Genomic DNA, 21,836 nt, shown 5'->3' with positions numbered 1-21,836 from the left:
ATGAATTTTAAGGCCAAAGGGGACCATTATGCTCATCTTAGTCTGACCTCCTGCGCCACCCAGGCTGCGGAGTCTGACCCAGTGATTCCTGTGTCATTAACATGTGGGTGACCCCTTTGCCCAGAGCTCTGTGGAACACCATATATCTGGCTGGAGCCCAAACTGGAAGCTGGCCTCCACCCTCCTTTCTTTTGCTCCCCTTTCCAGCATTGTTTCTCTAAAGGGCAATTACTCTATCTGCCCACATTCATTAAATGCCAACCTAGTGCTGTGGGCCTGGTGCAGCAAAGCAGCCTCTGTCGCCTGTGGTTGAGCACGGGCTGTAGCCAGCAGCAACAGCAGCTGGTTTTCATCTTTTGCACTAGTATTCTTGGCTTGGGGAGGGGGGGAAGGCATGGACAAACAGCCCCCCTGGAAATACCGAAATCTCTTAGAGGTGAACAGTTCCTTGTTTCCATGTGCTGCGAACAGCTGCTCGTGCCAGGATGCCTGCTGCTGTCAGTGAAACCACAAACCTGGGTGAAAATGAGTTGGTGTGAGGCACAGTATCCCAGCCTGGCCCATGGGTTTGCCTGTGGTCCCGCCAGCGAGGCTTCTGTGGCTGGTTGCAGAGGGGTTCCTTTCTTTTTGGGGTGGTATGGTTCATACCCAGGGCACCATTGCATCTCCCTGGGCGAGGAGGCAGCTCTCAGCACTATGGTTTCAGCATTCTCTGCTGAGGTTTATCTACAGAATTGAGACTACTCCTAAGCTAAGACACGGATACAGGTTTGTTTATGGGCTTTTGTTTTGAATTTAAATGCCCAATCAATTAGCTCTTGGGAAAGAGGCTTTTGTGGTTTGCTAGGGGGATGTTATGGATGATGGTTTTTTTCCTGAGCAGGATCTCTGCTTGCTCAAGAGGGGCTTTTGTGCAGGTTCCCAGGGTAAAACAGCCCAGTAAGGGCATGGCTCTGGGTTCCCTCTGACCCCAGGGTCCTCATGTCTGCAGAGCAAGTTACTAGAACCCACTGAAAGCCACCATTTATACCTGCCCTTCTTTGGAGTGTACTGTGATGATCATGATGTGTAACTTGGTGTTGCTGGGTAAGTGGCACTAACGTACAGAGAGGAAGGGAAACACCCCCGTTCCTGGTGGATTCCTCACTACCAAAGGCAGCAGCCAGACCTTGCTTTGTGGTGAAGTCTGCTTCTGGCATAGCCCACCCCCGACTCATAGAAGGCAGGCACAGCTGTGCCAGGTCCTGCTCCCTGCTGCTCCAGGTGTAGACACCAACTTTCGAGGACAAAAGGGCTTAGGCTAAGGGGAACTGGAGGCTTCTTATCACGGAATGAAGTGGCGAGGTATGGTGGGGGTGAGCCATCGGTAATGCTGTGCCATCCCCCTTTTCCCGGACCGTGCAGGTGTGGTGCCCGCACCTCGCTGGGCGAGCAGGGGGCTGGGGCGGCTCAGCGCGGCTGCCCGGGGGTGAGTGCCGAGGCCCCGCGGTGGGATGTTAAACGGAGGGGGGAGCGGGGACAGGCGTGACCTCCCGAGGCTGCCGCGCCGCTGCCCCGCGCCTTGTGCCGGGGGGCCGGGTGGGCGCAGCCCCGCAGCGGAGGGTCCCGCCCGGCCCCGCTGCCCCCGGAGCCGCGGCCCCGGGGCGGGCGGCGGCGCCGGGCGGAGGAGGAGGAAGGGCCGCTGCCCGCCGCGGGGCTGACATCAGCCGGAGGAGGGGCTTGCCCGCGAGTTTCTTTGCTCGGCGCATCACTTCCCGCCGCTGCCATACTCCGCTGCCCGGTGCCGGGCTGCAGCCGCGCCTGCCTCCGCCGCGGCGGGCGGCTCGGCGGGGCCGGCGCCCATGGCGTGCCCGCCCGGTGCCGACAGCCCGGGCTCCGCCGCCCGCCGGCTCTACTCGAGGTGAGCGGGGCCGGGCGCTCGGCCGCGGGGGACCCGGAGCCGCCCGCTGGCCCCGGAGCTGCGCTCGCCGCCGTGGGCAGCGCGCCCTGCAGCGCCCGGGCCCCTCGGCGGGGGGAGCGGGGCGGGGGGCGGCGGCGGCTTCCCGGAGCGGGAGCGCGTCCGCGGGGGGCGAGGAGCTGTTGCGCGCCCGGGGACCCGGCGGGAGCGGAGCGCGAGGAGATGGAGGGCAGGGAGGTGAGGGTCGCTACGTGGGGCAGCTCCGGCTTCCTCTGCGGGCGCCGAGGTTGCCGCGGGGCAAGCTGTGGCTTTCCTTGGCGCTAGCCCGGGGCGAGCGGCTGCCCCCGCCGAGGAGGCTGATGCCGGAGCCTGGTCTGCGCTGGGCATTTCCATGGGAGGCTCCTGATCGCACTGCAGAGACTTTTAAGTCTCAGCTTGAAAACTGGGCGCTACAGAAATTCACACAAGGCTGGCAAAAAATAGCTTCAGGCTGTCTGTCGTTCGTTAAAATAGCCCATCTTGCCCATTCTTTCCACTTAGACCAAAAATAAAAAAGTCTAAACGAGAGTCAATGCGAGGCCTTACAGCATTGCTTAGAGCGTCGGTGTTTATGCTGTTTACCCTCACGGTGGTTTTATTTCTCCTCTAGCAGTCAGAAGCGGAGATAATGCAGTATCTGGACTAGAGGGTGAAACAAAAAAACCCCGAAGTACGTGCAATATAGTAGCTTTTCATCAATTCTCTTTGCATGCTTTGTAATAATTAGCATGGCAGCGAGTGGGTTGTCTGGTTTTATGTGTATTGGTTCATTAGGACAGCAGGTGTTTCTTGTTTTGGTTGAGAAAATGAAAAGAGAATCCAGAGTTACAACCATTGGTCTGCCTACCTGGTGGAGCTGCAGAAAAACACTGGCTTTTCATCAGACTGGATTTTTTTTTTCTTTCTTTTTCTTTTGTTTTTCTTGAAAACTTTTTGGGGAATAGGCTTTGGCCCTTTTTGGGAAGGAAATCCTGGTGGTTGGCTGCGTACCACTAACATGTGCCTGTTCAGCGTGGTCCACACTGCTACCACCTGTTGGCGATGAGAGAAGAGAAATAGGAAGCACCTCTCCTGTGGCTTGGTCAGGGTGGCTCTGGCACGGTGTGTGGTGTTAAAACTGTCTTCAGGCTTGCACTGCAGGCCTTCAAAGTACATGTTGCTGCAACCTCTCTGTCTACTGCACTGCTAATGGAGCTGTAACTTAAGAGGTTTTTCCTTAACTTCACTGTATCATAGTGTAGAAGCTTCTAGCTTGAAGTAAATGACTCTGAAGTCCAGCTGGTAGGCATACCTGCGGTGATGGGTGGAACCTTGGGGGACTGTTCAGGTGGTAAAGCCAGAATGACTGATGTCAAAGTTTTAGTGATTTTTTTTTTTTTTTTTTTTTTGCCTGGGAGCAGTAATTCAGGTGTAAGAACTGCAGAAGGTGCCTGTGCAGACAGGCACTCCTGCTTATCTGGGGGATGGTGGAAGGTGTATTCCTTCTAGGAAGAGGGATGGGGTGGAAGGAAGCATGCCACAAAGAGATGAAAGCATTCATTTTACTACGTCCCTTGGTATTTCCCTAAATTCAGCCCCTCCTAAACAAAGGCATCTGTTTTGTTGTGCTCACAGCAGACAATCTGTATGCTGACTCAGCCAAACTCTTCTATTTACAGCGACCAAAGTTGGGAGCATCTCTGCTATAGCAGTAATACTCCATATGCAATTTTGCAGAAGAGGTCCTGTGTAGCACTTTGTCTGTTCTAGCTAACTTTTCTGATGCCATTTAATTAATTCCTGTTGCTACTGTGGAACTGATAGTCTTGAGGAAGACTTGGTGGAAGTACAGGGCTTTGGAAGAAGTTGAGCAGGGCTGGCATGTCTGTGGTGGCCAGCTCCTGGTATTGGATGTAGAATCTTTGGTGGGGCTTGTTGGAAATGTTGAACTCTGTGATCATGCTTCACAAACTTGAGCTGAGCAAGTATTATGAGCCTGAGTTAATGCTTTATTTTCCATGGGGTTTTGATCTGGTACTAATTTAAGTGTATCCAGTTCAGCAGCATGTAACCTCTGAGGACTTCTGTCGGACAGAATCTGGGCTGCAGGAGCAGTGAAATACCTGCTTGCAGCAGGTTCTCTGCTCTTTGCTGCTGCCACAGATAGTCTCACTACCTGACCTTGTGCTGCCTACCTGACCTTGAATGCATAGGAAGCACCAAACCCATCAAATGATGCCCCTGGACCATGGCTCCTGAGAGTGTCAAGGTCATGTTAGGGACCAGTGTCCAGAGACCTGCACTGGATTTGACCCATTGTTTTTAAAAGGTCACTCTGGAGATTTTAGAGTCTGGGAATGAGGCATGGGCATGTTCTAGGGAAACCACTGCTGTCCTGCAGTGACATCACTGAGACATTATTGATCCCACACAGAAAGAACATTAAATAATGCTGCAATTGGAGCAGAAATGTATAAAACTGGAATGAAAACTCAGATAAGTGTGCTTTGTTCCTTCCTTCTGGGTGTCCCTTTCCCTTCCCCTTGTTCTGCATTCTCTTGCAGTGCTATGTATTTTCAATAGAGCTGTTGGCTTTTGTAATGTTTACTAGCTTTCCTTGATTGTGTCATAAACAGTCTCCATCTCGCTCATTAACATCAGTACAGGGGGTACCTGACCTGAATGCGCGTTGGGCAATTAGAGTGCTCTGTGAGCACCACGGATCTTTCTAGAGACAGCAACTTTCTCCTGTTCTGGTGGGAAAACTGAGATGGAAGAATCATTGGCCTTCTGACATGGAAGGCAGTAAGAGAGGCTATAACTCGGGGTGGTGGTGAAGGCAGGATAAACTGGTGTTTGCAAAGCTCATTGGGAAGGAAGTCCACTGTTGGGGTGGGCCTCCCTCTGGAATGGTTCCTGTTCATTTTGCGCGTATCCAAGGGATCACGATGCTATGAAATATTACGATAGTTTTCCTGCTGCTAGTACTTGTAAACTTTCAAAAATTTGTAAATCTGGACTTCATATAACACTAAAAGCACTGTTGCCATTTGTTCATTCAAAAGGAAAAGAAAAAAGTTATATATTGCTTGCTTTTAAGATACATTTATTCTCTTTCTGGTATTCATTAGCATCTGCCTCAGAGGTGAGAACTGGTACCACCAGCCATGCCAGTTTTGGTGTTCATTTGGAATTTCACTGAATACTCAAGTGAGTAAGCCTTCTGGTGATACTCGTGGCTCTGTGTTAACCTGGGCTGGATCTGAGCAGCAGTGTGGTGACAAAGAGCGCTCTGCCTCGTTGCAAATCCTCTGAGCCTGAAGGTTGGAGAGCTGTTGGCTCACAGGAGGTTGGCAGAGGAAGATGGTGATGGGCTTGCTCTGTGGTACTGGGAAGGGGCTCAGGTGAAGGATTCCCTTTGCACTTGCTAAAGATACTGCTGAACTACTGCGGTAGCAGCTATTGCAGACCCTGGCAATAGCTGAGGCGGTGGCGGAGTTCAGGAGAGAGAATACACCTCACCTGAGCAGCCAGGTGAATGCTTGGCTGCTGGGGAGCCTGGCCACTGCTGCCACACTCGAAGTAGCCCAGAGGCCACTCTGCAGTTGGTCTGGCTGTGCAGGTATCCGAGCCAGCAGCGCTTCGCCTGGCACTGAGCAGCCGGGCTGAGTGGGTGGCACTGTGAGTGAGGCACTCGCAGGTCTGGCTGGGGCACTGATGCCTGGGGTAGCTCGTGGCAGGTAGGATGGATGAGAAGTAACTACTTGTAAGTCTTTGCACTTGGAGTTGGTGCAGTTGACATCTGTTGTGTAACCAGGACCTATGCAGAAAATACAATGTTGACATGATTTTAAACTGTTTGAGCTTGCAGGATACTTTTACATGCTGTCTGTGTTTGACTTCCTGGCAGACTTCCCCTGTCTCCCTATTCTGATGTTCCAAATTGTCACAGCCGTCCTCTTGTCTCCAGGTAAGGATTTTCCTGCTGGAAATGAGTGTTGTGCATGCTGTGACTGAAAGTAGTCTGTCCTGGGTGGGCAGGTTTGCGAAGGGGGGGCTAGTTTGGCATCACAGTGAAAATGTGGTGTTCTCCACTGCCAGAAAGCTGGGAATGTGGAAATGACCCTTTTTTTCTATTTCTTTACTCCATAGATCTAACTTGAAATCGCTTATTACATTTGAGAATGCTGTCTTAGAAGTTTCTAAAAGATTACAATTTTTCTTTTGTAGGCCTGTGCAGTCAGTCTCCATTAGTCAGAAGGATGGGAAAAACGGGACAAGCATTTCTAAATAGCTGTGCTGCATAATAGGCGGCCTGAGCAAAAATTATATGATAGCTTAGCGTGCAGTGTTGGTTTTGTTGACATCTGTTTTGGGACATGTTGAACAACTCACTCGTAGTTTCAGCATTTGCGAGTAATGTGGTCATCCCAATGCGGAGCCAAGCAGAACATTTAGTCTCCACCACAGCAGGGAGAGGGACCCTTGCTGGCCAGACCTTGACTGGGAATCAGTGTCTGGCTTTGTTGCCAGTTTCCCCAGGACCTTGGGCATCACTTTTGATTCTTCTGTGTTTCTCCTTGTGGGATGTGGGGAGAGAAGCTCTCTTTCCCTTCTCCCTTTGGTCTGATGTTAATTGGGTTGGGGATGTGCCTTGTACCTGTGCAGTGCCTAGCACAGCATGATCTTCATCTTACTTCTGACCTCTAGGTGCTGCTGCAATACAAACAATTGTTGTCTTCAGGGCATTAATTTGACTTGTATGAGCACGTGTGAATCAAGTTGAGATGATACACAGCTCTTCCTGTGTACTGACTTGCACTTCACTCACTCAAGTCATGCCAGGCCTCCTGCTTGTTGTGCCTTATGCTCCTGGGTTGAGAGCTGTCCATCTGGATTCATTATCCCAAAATACTTCGCATTGTAGAAGGCATTTGTGCCAAGCAGACTAGAAAGAGAACTTTGTGCGTTGGCCACATGCTTGTGGGTTATGCCGTGTTTGCTACTGTGTCAGCTGAAGTCAAAGAAGCTTATGTGACTCGTGTGTATGGCCCAAGGGCACCCCTTGAAGCTAGCTCCCTGCAAAAGGTACGGTTAATGCTCTGTTTGGTCACCCCGGGGCCTAGCTGAGCAGAGGAGTGAGTCTGGAAGTGAGGCAGCCTTTAGCCCTTCCTGGCTGGGATGTTGTCCGTGGAGCATGAGCGAGCCGCGCTATCTGGTGCTCCATCACTAGCTACTGAGGTGCCTTCTCCTAGCTGTTCCATTAGTCATTAAATGCATCTCTCCTGGGAAAGTATCTGAAAGAGCTCGTGGCTAACAAGGGAGAAAGGACACTGTCTGGAAAGGGTTCCTATAATCAGGAGATTGGGGGGGTGGGGGCGGGTGGTGGTGTGTGGCTGCTGGGGCAGTCTGAAGGGCAGAGAATGTCCTTGGGGTCTGTGGTTGGTAACAAGGACCTCTTGCCACTGGGTTGTGGTTGGATCATGGTGACCAGGTGTTGCAGGTTAGTTGCCTCCATGGGTAATGGGTCCCGTTCTGGATCCAGATCTTATCGGAGCTTTGGCTGGTGTCTGCAGCATGACTTCTATATGCCACGTGAAAATCTTGTGTGTAATTAACTTCTGTTTTCCTGGTGGATCTGCTGCCTTTTATTTTCAAAGTCAAGGGAGCAGTGCCTATTACACCAAAGGATGAAAACTCCTTATTAAGGCTGAGAAATTGATTTGTCACAGAAGAGTGATTTTAAAATTCCTTTGTGGTCATTTCTCTCTTCAGTCAAATGCAGCGGAACCGTGACTGCTCTGGTGACGATAGCAGAGACTTGAGAGGTGATGGGAGACTAGAAATACCTGGGCAAAGGAGACGGGAGCAGGCTGCATAGCTCAGTTGGCATTCCCCTCCTCCCGCTCAGTAGTGAGTGTTTCCCAGACATTGGATTTATTCCTGATCCATTACGTAAACAACAGGGGAAAGCCTTACCTTGGTGTGCGCCTTGAGGATGAGCAAAATCACAGCCAGCAGCAGGAAGGCTTAGAATTAGATATGTTGGTAAAAGGCTGGAACATCTGTTTCTTTCCCCACTACTCGAGGTCTGCAGATTTGTAGCAAAATATCTGCAGTATGCTGTGCAGTTAGGAAGGGATTTTTTTAATGGACTATGGCTAATAGAATTATGTTTTTTAAATGAAGTTCATCAGGATGGAAGATCTGTCTGGATTCAAACCAATAGAGTGTGTGTGTATGTTCCCATTAGAGCAAGAAGAGGTCTCCAGCCCTGAAGGATGGACTGCCCTGAGGGGTGACATCCCCCTCCTCCTTCCCTGAGCCAAGCTGGCTGCTGTGCTTGGGACATTGCTGGTGCTTTCAGCTGGAGGTGCACTTGAAGCTTGAGCAAGGACAGAGGAAAGCCAGTGGGGAGGTGGCGGTCCTGGGGCAGGGCAGACCTTCCCTTGCAGCTCTGCAGGACCACCCTGCTGCCACCTACCCAGCCCTCCTCATTCTGTCCTGAGGTGGATCTGGGGTGACCCTGGCTTGTGTCCTGGGTCCCCTGCTCAGCTGGTGACTTCCTGGCTTGTCCTATGTTTCCTGCAGCCATGCTGCTTTCACATGTCCCCAGGGCACAACTTTGTTACTGCACCATAATCACATGCAGTTTGCGCTTTCCCTACAGCAAATACTGGTATGTCTTAAGCTTCATCTCCCCATACTCTGGTGTTCCAGCCCTGCTTTCTACTCTGTGCTGTCTTGCCGCCTCTCTAACAGATCAGGCTTTCTGTCAGCAGAGAATATAAACTATATTTTTTTGTGCTGCTGTGGTTGCTTTTTTGCTGTCTTGTATTTTTGCATTTTAGGTGATGTCCAGAGTTGCATTCAGCCTTGCTTGAAGAACAGGCTTGAACTGTCAGGTCTTATGCTGCAAGAAGCCACGAGCAGCAAGTTTCTTCATGTGGAGGGATGCATCTTATTTAACCCTTGATACCTCTCTGCTTTAAGAACAATTTTATCTCCAAATTGCTGCTCAAGTATACCTAGTTTCCTCCGCTTCCAGTCCTGCCCTGTGTATCACTTTGATCAGCCAGCCCAGCTTTCAGAATTCAAAACCATTCCCCTGTTATAAAAAAAGATGCCAACCAAAGCCATGAAACAAAAATTCCTTCTGCCTTTGGGCAGGCAGACTACATAGCCTGACCACAAAGTGGGGCTGTTGAATTCTGGGCCTGGGCTATTTATATTGTCAGTGGGAAAGCTTTCCATTGACTGAGCTGCTCCCTTCCGAAAGATACTTTCAATTAAATGTTATTTGACAGATCTGACTTCCTAACTGGCTTAATTTAACTGGTACAAATGGAATTTTTTATTTTTTCCCCCATTGAAAGCTGAAGAAAATAGAAATAATCTTGATGGAAGGCTACTTGCATTCAGAGTCACATCTATCTGTTGTTAAATGTAGTAAGCCAATAGAGTGTAAAACCGTGAAACAAAATCCACAACCAGAAAGGTAATGGTCCTGCCAGTGCTTGGTGAGGAGAAGGGGAAAGGGGACGCCAGCTGCCCCTGGCTCGGAGCACAGCAGCACTCTAAACAATGCCCAGTGACGTTATGCAACTACCTAGGGAAGGAAGTGAAAATTTATCATTATAGTGCAGTTTCAAGGGCAATATTAAATGAGTAATTTGCGGCACAACCCCCTGTACTTAACTAACTTCTTCTGGGATAAAATGACAGGGCTGGTAAGGGCGATAGCAGTGGCCTCCACCAGGAGTGGAGAAAATGCAGGCTCTTTTTTAGAACTTAATCTGAGGCACTGGTGATCCTTCAAAGTGGGCAGCCAAACCAGCGTAATGGCGTGATGCTGCAAGTGTATGACTGGTCCCTGTCCCAGTGAAGCCTGGGAAAGGGGGAGCAGGCATGTGCTGAAGCATCTCATTGATATCTGATTGTTCTTCCTTATTTCAGGGGAAGTAATAAAAAGACCCCTTTGCAAGGCCTTAGACATTGGAGCAACCATGCAAACTCTGAATGAATTACTTGGAAGGCAGTGCTACACTCTGATCGCTACCTTTGGGCTAGAAATAAATACCTTAAAAATCTTTTGCTATTGCCAGTTTTCTTTCAGCAAGAAGATTTTGCCCAAGGATGTCCAGATTGGATGGAGCTTTGAGCAGCCTGGCATAGTGAAAGGTGTCCCTGCCCATGGCAGAGGGGTTGGACCTAGATGGTCTTGAAAGTCCCTTCCAACCCAAACCATTCTATGATGACAGGCACCAGAACAACATGCCTTTCCTTTCTGACTCTTTGAGGTTAGAAATGATGTAGCTGAAGAAGCTTCATCTTCTGCTGTAAGTCAGTAGCTCTGTGCAGCTGTTAAACCTGAAGGAAGAATATTGGATTGTCTAGTGTCCCCTCATGCTTGTGTGTTACACTTTGCATTTACACCCTTTGGAGCAGTCAGAGGGGCTTTTCTCTGTGAGTTTGGTGCTAATGCATCTTTTCTTCAGATGCTGCAGGAAAAGATTAAGAAAATGGATTTAAAATGGGGAAAAGACCTATGTTGTTAGTATAACATAACTTAGTGTAGAAGCCATTTCATGTTGAGCCCTGGCTCCACCTGAGAGCAGATGTTTTGTCTTGGAAGCAGCTTTTAAAAAATGTATGAATAAAACTTAGTGCTGTCAGTTGATATATGCAGTTTGCTCTCTGAGCTGCAGAAAATGATGGCTGTTATGCTCCTGGGAAGCAGCTTTGAACATGCACTGCATGATCGGGCTCCTTTCCTGCCCTGGGGACCCAGCTCCATTTCCCTCCCACGCTCTGGCTGCCGGGGAGCAGACTGACATGGCTTGTGCGAAAGCAAAGCGCTGCCCCTCTAAGCCCCTTTCTGGATGCTCTGTAGAGCTTGCTGTGGGCCGGGGTCTGGCTGCTGATCCATCGTAAGACCTGGGGCAAGTTACTCGATTTGCAGCCTTGCTCGTGCTTGCCTGCCCCGTCAAGCCAGTGGAGGAATGACTTTTGCTGTGGGATTGCAGCAGGCTTAGTGTGGGGAGACCAGCTTTGCCGTGGGGCTTGCAAGTGTTGTGGCAACACACGTAATTTATAGTTGTGTTGAGTTCCTGAGGGGATGGCCCAGCCCACTGCTGGGACAGGCAAATGGGGGGTGTGTGTGGTGGAGTTTCTCTGTGCCTTGATTTTAAAAAGCCGCACAGCTGTGTGGATTTGCAGGTAGAGTGGCGGGGTTTGCTGTACCAAATGGCTTTGCCAGGTTGTGCGTTTCCATGACTTTCTTGATGCTCCTGTGATTTTGCAGACCGCTGAGCTATATGTGCTCTTTAGTGGCTATCACGGCAGGTGCCTTTTCTGTGTGCCCTGTGCGGGGGCTTGGCTGGCGGTGCCTCCATGGGCACTTTGGTGTAAATTGCTACAATTTCACACACTCTGGCTTGGAGCCGCTTGAGTGCAAATTAGCTGTGGAGCAAGCTTCTCCAGTGATCCACGCTGCAGGCTTGAGGTTGTTTTTGTGTGCTCAATCTGTGGAGTATCCATTCATGCCTGAGGAGAGCTAGAAAGGGCTGATTAATATTAATCTCTCTGGAGCTATTTGTTAATTACTGTTGTTCATGGTTTGTATTATGGTACTGCCTAGTGTCCCGTGCTGCTGCGCTAGACTGAGTGGATCCTGGAAAGGTTATATCCGTTCCAGGGTTTTCAAGTGCTTGGTAAACATCAGTATTTTATTGCAGCCTTTCTGGGAAATATTGTTCCTGTTTTCAAGGGTGAAAAATTGTATAGTCTTCAGGATGAAAGAGGATAATGGTGGCAAAGCTGGGAGCTGAATGTCCTGACTCCCACTCCTTCCTTTCAGCACTTCCTTACCCATGTCACAGTGAGGTTAATTGTGAATTGAAGAGGAGACCTTGGCTTCGTCTTTTACTGAACCAACACAGCAGCGCTGCACGATACTACAATGGCTCTGCTGTTCTGCTTAATATGGGAGGGAGCAAAAGGTTGTTTAGAAGGAAGTTAGCAGCTGGTGAATTAGATATTAGGCTCTGCCCGTTCACAAAGTGTTCCTTGCAAATGTGGTAGGAACACTGCAAACCACAGGCCCCAGGGGGGAGGAAGAGGGCAGCCTGGGTGGCCGTGGGGTCTGGGTACCATGAAGAACCCAACACCAGGTACTGGCTTGAAGAAAGAACAGCCTTGAGTTGTTGGAGTGCTCAGGCACTTGTGACTCTATGTAGTTATCTGTCTCCTAGGCTTTGGGAAGAGAGCAGTTAATGTAAAAAGGAAGAGAAGGATGAGGAGAAAAATTGTTCCTTAGCAGAAAATTGCCTGTAAGTTAAATCACTTAAGAACTGAGTAGAGTTCCTGGATGGCCTGCCTTGAGAGGTGGTTGTCTTTGGGGTGTGGTGAAAGATGGAGAGAGAAAAACACATCTCTATTGTTAACAGTTAGGCAGGAAGCTTTATGGGGTGCTCAGTGGCTGCTGGTGCTTTGAGGAGGGTCCTGTTGTTGCTGTGCTCCAGCTATGCTCTTGTGAAGTTATCATACCACAGCTGAATCTGCATCAGAAATCAACCCCTTTTTTAGCAACTGTCTGTGGAGATTTGTATTGAGAAAATGGCACTATGGATTGTATCTTGCTGCAAAACACAGAGGCCATCAGATCTGACTTGTTTACTGGCCAAGCTTTCTGCAGCATGAAAGCAGATGTATAAACCACCAGTGACTAAACAAATGAAAATACCTAGTATCATGAGCAATGTGTGTTTCTCTTTCCTTTCTGACAAATAAGCCCTTCTGATTTAAGTGAGGAGTAGCTTGCTTGGGAAACCCATTGGCCAGCATCTCATGGTGAGCGAACAGGGACTTGCATACATAAATGCAGATGAATGTCCTGGAATTGTGAGACTCCACATGTGCCTCAAGGCATTTCCTGGCCTCTGAGTTCAGCCGAGTGTCTGAGCTCCTACATGGGTCTAAATAATATAAAAACATATGAGTTCACCACAATGTTCCCAGAATTCTAAAGCTGCAGCCCTTGGCCAGCATTTGTATCAATTGCTTCCATCAGGGCTATAATCCAAGAACCTGCAAGCATGAACTAGTTGATTGACTGAAGTCTGTGGTTTGGCGCTTTCCTGGGTGAAGCGACTGGAGAAGGGGAGGCTGTCATGGTATTTGCATTCATCCCTTTCATGTGTACTGCTGGCAGTGGAAACAGTAAAAGCGTGCAAGCAAATACCACAGGCTCTGTGAGGACATTGTATTTGACAGGGAGCTTTGACAACCTGTTCAGGTGTCTAAGGAGTTAATAATGAAATGGCTGAAAAAGCTCACTTTTTCCTCTGCTGTTCTGGAAGAAAATGAAAACTCACTCTGCAATGTCTACATTTCTTTCAATAAAGCTATTCTTTGGCATCAGTGTTTTTGGCAGAAAGTTGTCATCAGTCATGCCACTGAGTGCCCATTTTGCAGAAAGTTGTGTTGAGAGATCAGCAGCAGAAAAAGAAAGCCTGTGAAAGCTGCATGGGTGTCTGAGACGCTGGCCTCTGACAGAGGTGTCCTGCTGTGCCATATGTCTGCAGGAAGGAGTGCCAGGGCCACATGCTGTGACTGTCCTGCCCTGTGGCTGCTCAGCACATCAGCTCACCAGCGAGTGGCTGGACCAGTCCTTGCCACAGCATCCAGGATTCTCCCTGTCCCTATTTTAAAGCCAAATAGGCAGTGACACAAGGGTGAGGAGTGAGCAGGGAAAACTGCTGTGTGCCTGCCCTGCCCTTGGTTCTCCCTGATGAATGAAATGACATTCTGTTGTGGTGGGAATCTCTCTGTGAAGGATCTGGTGTGAGGGTCTGAGCAGTGTGACTTCAGGGAGTCCTTTTGGCTTTGCTGAGGCAGGCTCAGACGTCCGCTGGGCTCGGTGAAGCTCCAAGCCCATGTGCAGAGGTTAGAGCTCACCTGCCCAGGGCCAGGGTGGCTGTGCTAACAGCAGCCTTAGGAAGGGAAGGAAGGAGATGCTTTGCAGACCTGGCTCCAAATGAGAACTGAGTCATTTGTCAAGGCTGACAGCTCGTGCTCAGAGCTGGCTGCCTGAGGCTAACATGGCACGCAGACAGGCGACGTAAAAAATATATCTATATGCACACACAGAGGAGAGAAAAGTAACAGCTCAAAACACGTGACTGGAATTAAAATTAAAAGAATTCCCAATTAAAACCATGGTGTTGGAGGATGTAACTGCTCCTGAAAGGCTTATAGAGGCTGTTTGTACAGCACAAATGCAGCCTCTCCATAATGCCCTGGATTAAAACAGGCAGGCTTCTCCAGCACACAAAATCTGTGTAGAAGCAGTGTCATTCCTGCATGTCAGCAGCTTCCCCAGCCCACCGCCTTCACAGGTTAAGGTAAGGAGCTATCTTTTCACCTGTCGCATCCTCCGTGTCGCTGCCGCTTGCGCTCCTGAAGTGCGTTTCTCCATGCAGGCTGCTGTTGTGCCTTATCTTTCTTTCGCTGCTAGATGACAATGTCTTTATGCAGGAGCAGAGACTTTTTTCTTCTTCTGAAGACATGCATTATTCAGTAGTCAGGATAAATGAACTCCCTGGATTTGGGCACGTGTGTTAAGTCTGATGCTATATCCTCCCTTTCACCAGTGCAAGGGATGAAGGGAGCAGTGAATTATTTCAGTGCTACAGAGCAGCCTGTGTTCTGTGTAAAGCCATTGCGATACCTGTGAGGTTGCAAGGAGCTAACCTAAACCTAAAATAGGCCTGTGGAGCAGTCTCCGCTAACCATTCCTGCTCATTCTGTCTCCTTAACTCTCTGTTTCCATCACACGGGTAATATATAATATAACGTTAAACTCTTGGCTTCGTTCTTTGTATGTGCACAGTAACAAATACTTGCCACGCCAAGGGGTACCGTGCAGCAACAGGGAAGGTCAGGGTGAGAAAGAAATATGAAGGATGGGGGGGAGGAATCAGAAGTTAAAGCCATGAAAGACATGGCCTTAGGAAGCTTCATTTGGGAAGGATTTCCCCTTTCCAAAGGGTATTGGGCTCTGCCTCTAAGCCAGCACGTGTGGCTGGTTGCCGCTGTGCACAGCGAAGGCAGAACATCCCCGTAGGCTGAGGATCTGCTCCTGCTTGCAGCTGGACTAGAAGCCTCCCCTGGTGTCCTAGGGATGGGGGAGTGTCTGCTGTGGCGTAACAGTAGCGTTTTGTCAAGACTGGGGAGAGAAGTAATGAGGTTTATAGAGGGTCTAGGTAGGATATTTTGCTGGAGTTGAATGTGCTACAGGCCTTTACCCCACTTTGTGAGGAAAGTGGAGGGTTTTTGGCATATAAAAGCTTAATAATCTAATGCTTCATCCTTTTGTGCCCCTTACCAAAGGCTCAATTCCAAGAAACATATGAAAGAGCATGATTTTATTTTTTTTATTTGTAGTAAGTTTTGCAGTTCACTTAAGAAACAATTCATTATATAAACTAAGTCATGATTTTGTGATAGGAATGAGAAAATTATTAGGGAGAGTAGTGTTCTTGCTGTATCCAGGAGGACTTTCCAAGAAATGTGATGTTTATCTAAATTCCTCCTGTGGAAGAACAGGACCAAACCCTATTTCACACATGTAAAGACATACCATGCTTTGATCTACGTGGCAAACTCATATAGTGATATATGCTTGCCTGCTAATTGAATAATAAACACGTAATTGAATCACACTAATATCACAGTGTTGGAGCAAAACCTGATGTGGTGCTGTGTCAGGGAGGCGCGGGCACTTGATTCATACAGACGTTCCACGCAGCGGTGCCAAGTGTTTCCAGGGTAGATGTTATCCATGGAGCTATACTAGGACAGAAGTGCTAAAAACTTGGGAAAATGCGGTGGAGGACTAAGCCACGCGATCCGAAGAAGAAGTGAAACCAGCTTGCAAGATGCTGGAGCTCCAGGGTTCCTCGCAGAGGCAGCAGACACCCACCACAGACTGTGCAGCGCAGTGCTAGACGGTGGGGTCTGTTCTCCTCGGATTAGCAAAGCAGAGCATGATTCTCACCTCCCATACGGACTGTGTTGCGGTGAGGTGATGGCCTGGCCTTCTGGGAATCCTGCCACACCCTGATGTAGGGGCTTGCAGATGACTCTGGATGGCATGTACAAATTTTTCTGTAATGCCGTGAAGAACCCAAAAGCACTTTTGCTGTTGCTCTGCTGGGCGTGGGCTTGCACAGAGGAGCTGTAGAAACTGTGTCTAGAGATGCTGGCTGCAGGGGACCCCGTGCTGATATCTGGGCTTTTGGGGAGCCTCTGCTTCCTGGTTTTTCAGACAGGTGTGGAATATTATCTTTACAAAATCCAGAGGGATGCCCTGTGGCGGTGCAACAGCCACAGAGATTGGCAGTGTCCCACGCCTGAGCTCTCTCACTGTTTGCCAAGGCAGCCTTTTAAATGCACGAGTGTGTCTGGGCTGATTTCCGACTTTTAGCACCCCTGAAATCTTCTGGGAGAGCACGACAATGCTTTTAACAGCCCTCAGAGCGTGAGACAGCTGCAGGAAAACAATGTCGAATCGGTGCAATCTGCTCTGCAACAGCTTTGCCAAAGAAAATCTGTCCTAGTGTCTGGCATCGCTTCCAGCGCAGCCGCAAGCTCTGCCCACCCGCCTTCTGTGACCTGAGAGAACCACCTTTGGGGCTTTCTGGTTTGGGCACAGAGGGCTGTCATCACCAAGGCACTGTCACACACTCTCACTGCTGTGCTCTGGCTTGATGTCACCCTCTTCACTGGCTTTACCAAGTGGCTGAAAAAAGGAGTTGTTTGGCTTCACTGGACTTGATCGCTTGGTTTCTGCTAACTAAGCTTTTCGGCGAGTTCTGCAGAAGGTAAGAGGGCCAGGTTCGCACTGTTTCTGTCGCTGAGGTCATATCCAAACCCCTTTCAAGTGTGAGTGTTGGTGCTAGAGGGTTGCAGAGCATCTTGAGCAGTTTCTTGGTGAGTTGTGATTGTTCAGCATCTCCCTGGCTCAAAGCCTGCATGGCCCAGGATCAGGGTGTGTGATTCCAGATAGATCCCAAAGGCCTCTCTCTCTTGGACTAAAATACTTGGCTTGGGGCTGAAGGGAAGCGGATGAGACAGGAAGGGAACAGAACCAAATGGGCTGTAGGTTGCTGAGGAGCCAGTGGAAAAACTGTGGTGCGAACTTTGCCGTCGTTGCCTTTTACCCTGCATGGTGACAGCAGTCCACGTGCAGTGCACTGAGCATGGGTCAGTGGTTTGCGTGGGTGTGTGGGTAAGGAAGAGGCAGCATGTGGGGGGCGTGCGCAGCCGCCGACTGCTGGTGCTGGGCAGATGCTGGGGAGGGTTGGGATGTGGAGGGGGCATGGGCAAGGGGCTGGGTGCCTGGGACAGGCAGCGGTGGGTTCCTTTGTCTGGTGGGGCTTAGCCATTAGACAGTCCCTGGTGTTGCCGGGACTTGGCAGCATCTTTTCAATATGCAGTTGTTTTCCTGCTGCGAGTCTGTGCTCCAAGGCAGGAGCAATTGGCAGGTTGAGAGAGGAAGGAGAAGTGGGGGCTGTAGTTGGAGGGATTTCCAGGCAGCTTTAACTGAGAAAAGACTTGGGCCTGTGGCCTCCGCGTTTCTGGGAAAACAAGACTTGCTTTCACTTGGCTTCGGAAAAGCAGCCTGGGTGTGCAGGAAGGGAAGTCTCAGGAGGCCCCTCAGCCTGTGCAGTTCCACAGCACAACTGGAACAATTGTGCCGGGCTACACTTGTGGAGCTGAGCTTGACCCTGCTGGCAGCTGGAGGGGTGGCAGGAGTTGGGGGAGGCTGTGACACCTTGCAGTCAAAGCTGTCTCATAGCTTGAGTCCTGAGCTGCATGCTTGCTTTGTCCAACCTGAGCTGGCATCATTGTGCTGTAGCTCCGTTAGGGTCCATGAGGACTTGTCCCTGGCTCTGATGAAGAAGACAGGAGGGGCCAAAGTGTCCCCTCTCCTCTCCCCTCCCAAGAGAGCAGTGGTGCTGGGGTCCAGGCTGGCCCCATGGGGGCTGGCTGCTGAGTGCTGCTGTGTGTCTGTGGGAGGCAGGTGTCAGGCCGTTGTAGAGAAGAGGTGTCTTGAGTCTGGACATCTCTCATTTACAGTGCTTCTCAATTTGGAAAGATAATCCCCCAAACCAGTATCCAGCCATTTTCAGTAACAATTTTAGCATGAATGAACCCTTGTATATTGGGGGGTAATGAAAGTTGAATAGCATAAATAAAATGGGTAATAAATAAATCAGCTGTTTTCATTGTATAGCTGTTGATAAGCTATTTGCTTTTCTAATGTCTATCATTATACTTTAAATAATGTATACATTGTAACTCACTGTATTTTGTAGCAGGAGCAGTATACTGATTTAAATCACAGCATATATTTTAGTCGAGAGGATGTGTTGACCTAATTGCCGAAGTAACGTTATAATGAAAAGCCATTCAGACTGCATGTCCTCTCTTGCCCTCTGGTTTCTGGAAGTAACTGAAGGAAACAGCACTTCACTTCTGGTGAAATCATCCCAGGAGTGTTGTTTCATTGCAGTGTGATGGATTAATTTCATTGAAGGCACTAGCACCGTACAAGAAAGCAAAATGCTCTTGGAAAACTCGGGAAGTTTCCCTCATTGTGCTGAGTTCATTTCAAGCATCCTCAGTGACAAAATAAGAATGCATAAAAATCCATCCTGTTGGAGGTGCTGGCTGGCTTGGTACTCTGTATGGCAGATTCCAGATGTTAGAGCTGTTACCTTTGTGGTCTGCAGGTGAGAGGGGAGAGACAAATAAGTGACAGCATAGATCGAGCATCCTCCTTTGTGCCTCCTAGGAAGGAAAGAGCATCCTCAGATCGGAGCATCATTAGTTCACGAGCATTTGGCAGGCTAGTGCTGCTGGCCTCATTTTCCTTTAGCTCAAACAGCGAGTGGTGGTGGGGTTTATATGCTGCTGCTGAGCCAGGCGAAGTGATTATGTTCCAGGCTACTTGGAAGGTTTCATTCTCACACTTCTTGAAAGTGAGTTCTCCTGCACAGTCCCGCTTCAGAGCCATCTTAATCAGTTCCTATGTTTGGTGGGTTTATTATTAGTATTTGGGAATTGGAACATGTTTTAATGAATTAATTTTCAAATTGGTGCATCCTTAATGATAATTTCCTTAGACTCTGGAAAGTATTTGCATCTTATAATTTAAGTGCTCTGAAACTGGGCATCAAGTGAGATCAGGATGAGATGAAATTCACATTTGCACCTTAATCCCACCTGAGCGTTCTCAAATGTTGCAGGGTAATTACATCCCGTCATGATCCTTTGGTATCTGAGTAGTTTTGGAGCATAAAGGCTTAAGTTTGTGCTCATTGCTTTTTAGAGGTTTCACTGCTCAGATGACACATAAAAATTTCATTGTGTTCTCTGTTCTTGCTATGGGTTAAGCTGTATTTGTGGGAAGGATTTGGAGCATGGATTCAAGATAATTATTACCAGTGTATAATTTATTGAGAGCCTAATCCTTCCAGGTGTAGAGCAGGTTTCTGGAGGTTGTGAGTATCTTAAGCTCCTGGAATTGAGGACATCTCTTTGGGCAGGGTAAGCTCTTCAGTGATTGTTTGGCATTATGTTAAGCTGATGGCACGAGCTGTGTGAGCACCCTTGCCTGGGTGGAAAATGCTGCACCTCATCCCTAACAGAGCAGCTCTAGTCTGAGTGGTTCACTTGGTGCTTGGAAAGAAGGACCTGGCAGAGGTGCTGGGAGCCAGGGCTCCTGGATTCCCTTCCATTCTCTACAGTTGATTCACAGCGAGGCATAACTTGTCCACAGTGTCTTAGCTTCCTTTTTGCAAAATGGGGTAATAGCTACCCTCGTATCTTTGCAAAATATTTTGTGGTCCTTAGGTTGAAAAGTTTCTACACATACCAGTTCAGCATCATAAGTTTCTTTGCAAAATGCTACTAAACCAGCAAATAACTCCTGTTTGCCTTTAGTTCTCGCTGTCCCGATGGATCAGAGCCACAGAGGTAGTCAATCTGCATCGCCTTCGGTCACATGGAGGGTTGTGTGCAGCCACAGGGTAGTTGTATAAGCAGGAGAGTGCTGGATGACTTTTGCTTTCAAGCAGGCAGTGGGGAGTTTGAATTTGAATTTCTGACAATGACACAGCTTGTTGGAACCATTATGAATTGAAATGGGGTCTTATTCAGCTCTGCTAATAAGAGGGTAAATGCAACTAAATACAGCTGTCTTCCTCACTGTCATTTGGTATTTATTAGCAAATATGCGGTGGAATTGAATCCCTTGTAAGTACTCTGCAGCTAATGGTGGATAGCAATTAACTGAAATGACTACTGTTGAGCACTGATGCTACCATCAGTGCGTGGAAGAGGAAATCTGGAGCCAGCACACGGAGCCAGCACGCAGACCCAGCAGTTTCCAGAACTCCCTGTAGTTTTCCCCTTTGGATTCTCTGTTTCATGCCCTTATCAAAAAAAAAACTGCAGTGAAAATCGCTTCATCTTGGTACTCCCTGGAGCTCCAGCTTGAACAAACACTTCTCAAGCAGCAGTGTGTGTGTGCGTGTGTATATATATGTGTGTGTGTGTATATATATAATCTTAGCATTTTAAGTTTGGGGGTCACTGGAAGGACTCACTGCAATACTGTTGCCAGTGAAGCAACTGTGTGGAGTAGAAAACTTCTCCCCTCCAGGTGTGTTGGTGCCTCTGCAGCACTTCGCATGCCTCAGGCGACGTGAAGGAAACTGGACCAGATGCTTGGAAAGAATTCAGAACCTGGGTGCAGCATTTATTGTTTCATCGTTGGCCTTTCCTCTCCAAACAAAACGAGAGGGTTTGTTTTCTTCCCCTTACTAATAAGGTGACATGTAGGTCACAGTGCCCCAGAAGTTCTGCCCTCCATTGAGTGGAGGGAAACCAGCTTCTGCGTGCGAGTTTCAAACCACCAAAAGTAGTTTGAGTCAGGCTAATTTCACGTATATCTTGATTTGTTTGTCACCCTTCCCTGCCAGCCTGTGTTTGATATGGTGCCTTGTGAGGAAACTGCTTGTCAGGAGGGGATTAGTGCTTGGGTTGTGCCGTGAGTGGGAAGCAAGGGGTTGTGCTGCAGGGAGAGCTGTTGGCAGGGTGGAGAGGCATTGCTGGCCATGTTGCACAAGAATTGGTCTTAGAAGTGAGCTAGTTGAGTATTTTCATCAGTGCCCTCCATGCAAAACAGAGCAGGTTGCTAACGAGCATGTTGATGTTAAGGAGGTATGAGCAGTACAGAGGAGGATGAGTCTTGAATAGGAGGAACTGAATGATTGATAGGTCTGGTGTCATGGCAATGTGATGATCTTTAATGGTATGAAGTTGCAAGCACGTGCACTTAGGAGCTAGTAATATTTTTTTCTCAGAGGTGGGAGCTCATCATTTGGGAGCAAGTGAGAGGCAGCTGTGCATGTGCTGTGATATGATGATGTGAGCCCCAGCTCATTTTGAGGAAAGTTGCTTGATGAGGAGTGAGGATGTTGCCTGGGGCAGAGTGGCCAGAGAGCAACTGCCTGAAACATGTTGTGAGTGTCCCAGGCAGAGAGCAGCAGTCTAGTCTGGCAGCTTGCAGTGCTGGCCCAAGGCTAAACAGGTATAAATTCACCACAAATCAATCTGGGCTGTGCGTCAGGAGGATCTGGGATAGCTTTCCTCATGTAGGGAAGCCCATGAAAATGGTCAGACTCTGTGAAGCACAGCATGGGCTTTCACACTGGTGAAGTTCATTGAGCTTGTTCCTGTGGGATGTGAGCTCCCTCCGTCATGTCCCTGTGCATGGTTCCTCTCCACCCTGGGCACTCGGAGCAGCTCCTACCTGGCTGTGTTACCTGCTGGTTTGGAGTCAGCGGGA

The 21,836-nt window shown here is 48.9% G+C and overlaps 1 protein-coding gene across 2 annotated transcripts in view; it reads left to right on the top strand.

Moving 5' to 3' along the window:
* Positions 1-1,743: 1,743 nt before the first annotated feature.
* Positions 1,744-21,836, top strand: part of GPSM1 (G protein signaling modulator 1) — an 83,071-nt gene continuing 62,978 nt past the window's right edge. The window contains exon 1 of one of the 2 annotated variants that reach the window (XM_055719848.1): positions 1,744-1,900. In XM_055719848.1, coding sequence (XP_055575823.1) covers positions 1,842-1,900 — 59 coding nt within the window. In that variant the 5' untranslated portion in view covers positions 1,744-1,841. Of the gene's footprint in view, positions 1,901-2,546; positions 2,607-21,836 lie in introns of those variants that run through there. The other variant, XM_055719849.1, reaches the window with a different exon arrangement.

The sequence above is a fragment of the Falco cherrug genome, chromosome 9 (genome assembly GCF_023634085.1).
Source record: "Falco cherrug isolate bFalChe1 chromosome 9, bFalChe1.pri, whole genome shotgun sequence".
Taxonomy (NCBI): domain Eukaryota; kingdom Metazoa; phylum Chordata; class Aves; order Falconiformes; family Falconidae; genus Falco; species Falco cherrug.
The sequence above is the reverse complement of the archived record's forward strand: the minus strand, read 5'-3'. Positions and strand labels throughout refer to the sequence as shown.